We start from the raw sequence: 8,884 nt of genomic DNA on the forward strand, positions 1-8,884 counted from the left end.
GTTGTGTCATCAGCAAACTTGATGATTGAGTTGGAGACGTGCGTGTCCACGCAGTTATGGGTGAACAGGGAATAAATGAGGGGGTTGAACATGTACCCCTGTGGGGCCCCCGTGTTGAAGATCAGCGTGGCGAAGGTGTTATAGCCTACCTTCAACATGTAATTACAGTGAAAGTGCAGAGTCATGTGTTGGATCTGTCATCACTGCTAGGAACACTAGCCTTGTCGCGAAGCCTGGGGAATTTCCATGGCAGAAATAAGCTGAAGAGGGGTCGGAACCCTGTGTAAATCAGTGACACCTCGTAACAAATCAAATGGCTTGCATTTTACAATGTTTGCAGCACACTGGTTTTCACAGAATTTCTGTTATTACGAAATGAGCTATAGCTGCAGCAAGAGGGGAGAAATGATCTATAGCTGCAGCAAGAGGGGAGAAATGATCTACAATGCTGGCATATCAATATTTTACATTTTGACGTTTCTGAAGTCATATTTGGCTGTAAAGACTAGCATGAGGGACAGGAAGTAGATGGCAACAAGAGGTTTGTTTTGAGAACAGTCAGCTAACCTTGTAAGCTACCTATGTATAACTAGCTAGCTACTAGCTAGCTATATTTCTTTCATGATTATAAAGCCAACAAAATGTTCATAAAAACAGCATATTATTGACCTAAAAGGCTGGCAGTGTTAGCCCAGTCACTAGCTTATTCTTCAGCAAGGCCATTCTACTGCCAATGTTTCTCTATGGAGATTGCATGGCTGTGTGCTCGATTTTATACACCTGTCTGCAACGGGTGTGGCTGAAATGACCTAATCCACTAAATTGATGGGGTGATTTGATTTGATTTGACCACATACTTTTGTCTATATAGTGTATGTGATTAATCGACATTGACAGTAGTTCATTTTGAAAAATAGTTCAACAATTAAAACAACTTTAAACACTTCACTTGAAAGAATCAACACTTCATCACTTCAAAATGTAAGCTAACTGGTATGTAAACAAATAAGCTAACTGGTATGTAAACAAATAAGCTAACTGGTATGTAAACAAATAAGCTAACTGGTATGTAAACAAATAAGCTAACTGGTATGTAAAGATTAGATATCTTAGTCTTAACAACAATAGATAATTGAGTAGTAACAAGTAGGATATTATTACTAAAGCAGAATTTCTAGTGAACAGAAAATACTCCATACGAGACCTGGCCAACCTTGCTCCTCTGATCCCTGACCTACTAGGTGAGCAGACTTCTATTCCAGCCCAGCAATAGCACACTTGATTATCAACTCATTAGATTTGYTAGGAAAGCTGGATCCTAGAGCTTTGTGGACGAATGGAGACAAGGAATAAAGTATGTTTGTCACCAGAGCAGTTTAAAACATGTTGTGACGTTTAACTTTCCCCGCGTAATCCACTGTTCATTTCATGAAAAATTAATCGCAGGCCGACGGCCACACTTGATAACTTTGACTATAACTTTGACTATCCTACCGATCCTCGACTTCGGCGATGTCATTTACAAAATAGCCTCCAAAACTCTACTCAGCAAACTGGATGCAGTCTATCACAGTGCCATCCGTTTTGTCACCAAAGCCCCATATACCACCGACCACTGTGACCTGTACGCTCTCGTTGGCTGGCCCTCGCTACATATTCGTCGCCAAACCCACTGGCTCCAGTTCATCTATAAGTCTTTGCTAGGTAAAGCTCCGCCTTATCTCAGCTCACTGGTCAGCATAGCAACACCCACCCGTAGAACGCGCTCCAGCAGGTATACCTCACTGGTCAACACCTGCTTTGGCCGCCTTTCCTTCCAGTTCTCTGCTGCCAATGAACGAATTGCAAAAATCGCTGAAGTTGGAGACTTATATCTCTCTCACTAACTTTAAGCATCAGCTATCTGAGCAGCTTACCGATGGCTGCAGCTGTACGCAGCCCATCTGTAAATAGCCCATGCAACTACCTACCTCATCCTCATATTGTTATTATTATTATTTTTGTTCTTTTGCACCCCAGTATTTCTACTTGCACATCATCATCTGCACATCTATCACTCCAGTGTTAATTTGCTAAATTGTAATTACTTCACTACTATGGCCTATTTATTGCCTTTACCTCCTTACTCCATTTGCACACACTGTATATAGATTTTTCTATTGTGTTATTGACTGTACTTTTGTTTATCCCATGTGTAACTCTGTGTTGTTGTTTTTGTCGCACTGCTTTGCTTTATCTTGGCCAGGTCGCAGTTATAAATGAGAACTTGTTCTCAACTAGCCTACCTGGTTAAATAAAGGTTAAATAAATAGAAATAAAAAATAAAAAAATWACTTGAAAACTAGCACTTGAAACTAGCATAGGCAATAACTACCTGGACGGAAAACAATGAAGCACACACACAGCACCCGTTCTACGGGCGTGTGGGGGAGGGTTCTTGAAATGTAATATCCAATCAAAATCTTGCCGCTGGGTGTCAGCGGACCATTCAACCCGTTTTTGCAATACCAAATTCTCCAGACCTCAAAGGGAGGCGACAACGACATGATTTTGGAGGTATGGCAAAAGGACACTAGAAACAATATAACAGAGATTATTTATATCTGACAAGATACATGTCTCTCCGCCCTAACAATGGTAGTTGTTGTCCACAAAGCGGCCCGGCGGGCAGTCTAGCTCCCGCCTATCCTTTGTTTTGATTGGTGGATACATCTAATTATTGTCATCCATTTTTGAATATTCAATGAGGGTTGTTGACGTCAACTGTCTGTATACAATGGCGAGAGATGCCACTAGCCTCATTTTATGAATATGCATAGCTACCTCGAGACAAGTCCGATATAAAGTGTTTTTTTTCTCAAAGTTGCTGGGATGTCTTGTGTCTTACTTATATCAGTACACTCATAACAACTTAAGCATGACGAAACTTCTATTAGATCAAATAAACCTCAAGTGTTAGCCAAATTCAACACTCATTGACCTCCATGCAAACACTCCTTGCTTGGTGGGCGAAACAACGAAAAAACGCCACCTGCTGGAGGGAAACAGATTGTCTTCCTCTTCTTTTCTGACTACAATGACAACAGCCAGGTCAGACAGTTTAACCCTAATGGAGTTGAGATCATATGTTGGTTTTCAAAGGGCGTAACTGAGGGATACATAGGTCAAAATGTATGCATTTATACTCATGTTCAGGTCTTCAGTGTGTTGATTATATATGTTTAAAAATTTCTGAACTCTGCTTTGTTTTAATGGGCTCGAGTACACTCTAAATGTTCACTACAAGGATTAATCTTTTTAAAGAAAATAAGCATAACACTTGTGGTGAAATCCACAAAAACACACAGCAGCTCCCTCAAGACACATACAGCAGAGTAGGAACTGCTTCAGATACATGATGTCAAGAGCGAGTATGTGATGCYTAAGAGGGCAGTGTGTCTGTCAGTAGTGCTGGTACAGTAAATTATACCCCTCTGAGTCTAGCTGGTCTGCAGGGCCCCTCCTTCCCCCACAGGGTCCGTCCGTGCCACTGCCAAGTCTCACAGAATGACTACCAGCTGGGGCACAGAGAGACCAACCGTGGCCACATGGTACATAATCAAATAACTAAAAGGCAGCTTGCTGCCAAAATGTTGGTGACACTCTATACACTGCATCACGAAGACGTTAAACACAGTACGGTGTATAATGTTCAGCAAATTGTTTTGTGAAAACGATCTACACCTCAAGTTCCACCAACCTAAATCTGGCAAATTCAAGGGGAGTTTTTTCCTTACTTTAAAATACTCCTTTCCCACAACCAGGCATACAAAATTCGATGCGCCAAGCTGGGGGTGCTTTCAGTGGCTCATTTACAGAGAGATAGCCCCTCCAGCTGGACAGGAATTGCAAATGTCTATAACCTCAATTCAAATGGATTTCTCAATTTCTGAGTAAATAATGAGAGACAATGTAACAGAGGCAATGGTTTTAGTAAACTATAGTCATTTATTGTTATCAATATAATAGAATCATGACAGATAAACAAAGCATCTGCATTTCATCAGTGCAATTGTATTAATAACAGAAAAAGCATTGTTTATTCCATTTGCATTGCCAGTTAGAACATGTATTAATTAAAATAATGTCATAGGAATCACACAACAGAACACTCATAGTCATAAATGACATACGAGATCATATAAATAATAAGCAATCATGCTAGTCAATTCAAGTATGCCATTTTACATGGCTCAATGTGCAAATATACTGTAGCAATGTTAAATCACAAATGGTCCATACAACCAAAATTCAGCTAATTGTTCAATATTTATCTACATAATATAAGGAAGTGATATTTCAATGAGAAGTATACATGTACATCAAATGCATAGATGTGATAGCAAGCCTGCGTATGTCTTTGGCTAAATTGCAGTGAGAGTTTTTTTCAAGAACATGACACCTTGCACCAACTGTGTCACCTCCTTCCGGAATACATGGTAAGTATATTCAAATAAATCATCAAATAACTAAATACAAAAAAACTTCAAATTGCTTCACATGCTTGAGCTGCTACAAAGCAATGGAATGCAGATTAGCATAAAAAAGCATATAATCCACCATAGGCCTATATCTTAACGTAACCTATATCTTAAAGATGAACTAAATCTGCATGCTTATTATAAGAGGTTTTCAAGGAATGCTTTTATATCTGTAATGCACTGAAAAAACAACCACATCTATAGAACAACTATCTTGGGGGAAAAGAATGTTTCTCTAGAATGTCCCTGTATTCCAGGCTGGTCATAGAGTCATCAGTGTACAGGGTTTCCCTCCTGGGCCTTGTTCCTGTCCACGTCACATACTGACCAGGCCCTTACACAGGGCTGTGATGTGAGGCTACAGCTACCTGCTTGGGCTCCTCAACTCGACTTACAGTTTGTCTTGAGCAAGGTGAGGAGAGCGAAGAGAACGAGAGAGAGGAGAGTGCATTTTAGTACACACTCAAATAGAAAAGCAAATGTGAGTCAAAATATGGACGTTTTTATTTTAATAAAGGCAAATCCTCATTCAACTAGGTTAATATTAACACAACTATACATAAACCAAACAGTTATTTTTTCTGAATAGTCTTTTGGCACGTTACCTTTATTTGGGACAAACTTGAGCGAGTTGCTGAATATTCAGAATCGTGAGATGCCTTCCTCCGGACCGTCGTTGACAAACTCATGGCCCAGTCCATTACCACACTTCCCACAAAGCACCTGGACACCATTACCACAACATTACACCACTATTGAGGTAAGAAGAGACTGATTTTGAGGTAAACAATCCCATTAAAGGTCAACTCTGATATTTACAGCTATTTAAGATTGGGTTTAGTGGCATAATCTGGGATATTCATGTACATCTCTAGGAGAGTCAGCCTACCTTGAAGGCTGTGAGTGACTCCATCATCTTGGTGACACTGTCCTCTTTGATGGTCTCAGTGAAGGCAGGCCACGGGGAGGAGTGGGGGAACTTAGACCTACTGGAGAACAGCGGGTTGTTGCACTGAGAACACACATACATACCTAGAGAGAACCAGGTAGAGGGGTGTAGGGGGTTAAGTCATCATTAAGGAAAGATACACATTATGTATGTAACAATATATTTATATTGCATTAATACATGTAATGACTATTTTAGATGTAGTGAGGTTTTTATACAAACCTTGTATAACACACAAGAATAGTAGCCTAACCTGCAGCTTAGAGAACTGATTAATTCGCCTSTAGTAACAGTTCAGTATTATTTAATCCTGAAACAAGAGCAAGTCACAACACCAATCAAAGCAAAAATGTGCTTAATCACAGAAATACTCACCTGGTTTGAAATGGTCTTTATAGACCTCGCCATCAAAAAATGAGCAAAAAGACATTCTGAATGTAAAGAGAGAACACTATTTGTGGAGATAAGCTTTGACAGCGACAGTTAAATAGACTGGCAGCACAGAATGGGTCGGGCTACAAGATAAGCTTCCGCACATGTGACCAAGTTGTATTATGCAAGCCCTGCCCACGGTTCAAATCTTGACCACTAGATGTCAGTGTTGGACAAACAGTGAGACAACAAGTGAATCTTGGAGAAAGTCCTGGCGAAGCAAGTYAGTTACAAGTAGCCTAAGTAAGTGATACATCTAGAATACTTTTCGGGACACACGAACAGCGGACACAAATAACTGTATGGTAGATATAGGAGGAAAATAGACCGTAAGAAGTTGATGTCATCCATTTATTTACCAGTTTTCAATAAAAGCATCTCTGACATACAAAAAATAATATGTCAATCAGTAATTAAAAACATAACTGGTAAGAGACCAGGGATTCATTGTAAAGAAGACCTCAAAAATATAAACACATGAAGTACATTTATCTTTTCTGAAATGCATAAACCACTTGGATCTTAAGTTCGGCTCTCGTGAGAAGCTTCTTCAGGAGGTGCTCAGTCCAAAGTGCGCTGTCTGTCACTCATACTTGCAGTAGTGTTTGAGTCTCTCAGGCAGTTCCAGCCAGTCCAGAGCCATCCTGTGGACTATGTTTTTCTGGATGCACTTTCTACACAGAGTCTGCAGGGAGGAAACTGAAGCAAGGGATGAGAAAAGAAAGAGAGAAAAGCCTTGTTAAAACTAATTAATAGAAACTACAACGACCTCAATCTGAAATATTTGTATGTGTATATTGTATATGTTTTGGTTTCATTCACTTGACACTTACATCCATATTCCACCTGGACAATGCGAACTTGCTTTGTAGCAGAGTACACGTCAACCACAGCATACAAAGGCTGCAGCATTGGGATGCCCTTAGCTGATGCACCCATATCCTCTCCGTTAATGACAACATGCATGTCAGCCAGGCCCTGTCCTTTGGGCACATACAGCACCCCTATCCGACTACGTCTGGCAGTGGGGGGGAGGGCATTGGTCTTGTACAGGTCATCCAAGATGTGGCTGAAGCGTCCGGGTCGACTCCGACCAACCAGCTTGTCCATGGGGATTTTAACTTTCTCAATGTGCAGGTGGGAGTCTGTGAAGAACGTCTTGGGTTTGGGATTAATCGCTTCTTCTTCCACATCACCACCCCCCAGCCTAGGTAGCCTCCTACCTCCCTCTTCCCTACCATCCCCTAACCTATGTCCCCCGGCCAACCCTCCATCTCCTGCCCCCTCTCCCTCAGGTGCCACAGCCTCCTCCTCCACTACCCGGTTGTGGTTTCGTGTGATAGCAAACACCCAGCTGTCCCCCAGGTCCATGAGGTCCGGCAGGGAGTACTCAGGCACCGTTTCGAAGGTCAGAGGGTCTCTGGCGGTCAGCCCGATCCGCAGGTGGCCACACCAGCCCAGCTCCTTCTCCTCGATCTCCACCAGGAAGATCTCCCCAGGACTCAGGGGCTCTCTGCTGAAGCACACCCCGTTGGCAAAGCTCTCCACTCGGGTAGCCTGGGTCCCCGTAGGATCTAGCTGCACGTTGGTTCCATGGATATGGTGGAATTCCTGAAACTGGTCAAGAAAAGGTAAAGGTTCCATGTCACAAAGTGACTTGGTGGACTGGATACAGTTACTTCAGTGGAAATGATATGCCTAAAGAGTAGGCCTGTCGCCTGTGGATCTGAATAAAATAATAAAATAAACAAATACACTCCCAACCAAAACCATACAAAAAGGTGTACAGTGGCCCTCTATCCAAAGCTCTTACGGCGTCTTCCTTATTTTGAGTAGAGTTGGTAGTAAACGCATGGTCATTGTGCAGACACACACTCGCATACACACAACTACCCCTTAGCCTAGTGCCTATCTGTTGGCTACTCAGGGAAGTTTCTGGTGCCATGGAGAGGGCTATTTTTGAACAGCTGCATATGTCAACAGATGGCAAGGTATGCAAGGGGAGACCCATAAACACACACATGGATGGATGGGGAGTGGTTAGTTAGAGAACCCCCTGGGCCCAAGTGCTCATTTAATTTCACAATATAATATGCACAGTATTATACAGTAGTCTAATTATCACAACGCCTATATGCCAGATAAGACCATGGATCTACAGTATTATATTAGTAAGTCTAAAGTCTGAACAACATTGTCTGAATACAATTTGTAGGTAAATCAGTCATTAGGCCAATATACTGCAATATAGAGGTGTCTAATTGCTGTATGATAATACCTAATTACCATAGTATCATATGTTAATAAATTCATATGTTGCTAGGTGTACTACCTGATATCCGATTTCTAAATATAGTCAGTGCAAATGTATTCTTATGTAAATCAGTCATTATAATGATATATTAATGTACCCCACATTTATATCATGTACCTCTGAAGAAGCCATAGGACCATCACTGCGTCCCAAATGGCACCCTATTCCCTACACAGTGCACTGCTTTTGAGCCCTGGCTGAAAGTAGTGCACTATATAGGCAGAATGCTGCCATCTAAGATGCAGACCATGTCTATATAAGACTTGAACGAGATGACTCTGCTTGATGTAGATTGTGTATTCAGTATGTTGACTCTGCTCCCATTGTAAGAAAAAAACATCAGTGACATCAGTGTTGTGTTAGAGGAGAGGGATGAACGGTATGATGTCACAGTATCCTTGAGAATAGCTACAACAACAACTGTTCCTTTGGGCAGAGGAAGGTATCCTCTAATAGGGGGTTATCCTAGAGAGAGAGGGGGTGGAGAGAGAAGAGAGAGAGCGGAAGAGAAGAAGAGAGAAAGCAGGAGAGAACGAGCGAGAGGGAGAGAGGCAAAGAGAGAGAGGGAGAGAGAGATGGTAGAAAGAGAGAGGGGGGGGGGGGGTATTCCCCAGCTGCAGCAGTGAGTCTGAACACTATGCCCAGTTCCTTGTCATTTCCAGAGCTTTC

The 8,884-nt window shown here is 41.8% G+C and overlaps 2 protein-coding genes across 2 annotated transcripts; both read right to left on the bottom strand.

Moving 5' to 3' along the window:
• Positions 1-4,615: 4,615 nt before the first annotated feature.
• Positions 4,616-6,008, bottom strand: msrb1b (methionine sulfoxide reductase B1b). The gene is made up of 4 exons (XM_023993379.2): positions 5,845-6,008; positions 5,410-5,552; positions 5,126-5,243; positions 4,616-4,922 (listed from the first exon to the last, which is right to left on the bottom strand). The coding sequence occupies exons 1-4, from the start codon at positions 5,897-5,899 to the stop codon at positions 4,912-4,914; spliced, it is 327 nt and encodes a 108-aa protein (XP_023849147.1). The 5' UTR covers positions 5,900-6,008; the 3' UTR covers positions 4,616-4,911.
• A 230-nt stretch (positions 6,009-6,238) lies between these two features.
• Positions 6,239-7,863, bottom strand: neurl2 (neuralized E3 ubiquitin protein ligase 2). The gene is made up of 3 exons (XM_023991946.2): positions 7,715-7,863; positions 6,735-7,518; positions 6,239-6,600 (listed from the first exon to the last, which is right to left on the bottom strand). Exons 1-3 carry the CDS (start codon positions 7,844-7,846, stop codon positions 6,485-6,487), a joined length of 1,032 nt encoding a protein of 343 aa, XP_023847714.1. The 5' UTR covers positions 7,847-7,863; the 3' UTR covers positions 6,239-6,484.
• Positions 7,864-8,884: the final 1,021 nt, after the last annotated feature.

Source organism: Salvelinus sp. IW2-2015, linkage group LG8 (genome assembly GCF_002910315.2).
Source record: "Salvelinus sp. IW2-2015 linkage group LG8, ASM291031v2, whole genome shotgun sequence".
Lineage (NCBI taxonomy): Eukaryota > Metazoa > Chordata > Actinopteri > Salmoniformes > Salmonidae > Salvelinus > Salvelinus sp. IW2-2015.

Bases quoted from the DNA above. Each gene is read 5' to 3' on its own strand.
- neurl2 (XM_023991946.2), bottom strand. From the start codon at position 7,846: ATGGCACCAGAAACTTCCCTGAGTAGCCAACAGATAGGCACTAGGCTA. The intron at 7,519-7,714 runs GTAAGAGCTTTG...TTTCTTGACCAG, and splicing joins CTCAAAATAAGGAAGACGCC to TTTCAGGAATTCCACCATAT. The intron at 6,601-6,734 runs GTAAGTGTCAAG...CCCTTGCTTCAG, and splicing joins TGTCCAGGTGGAATATGGAT to TTTCCTCCCTGCAGACTCTG.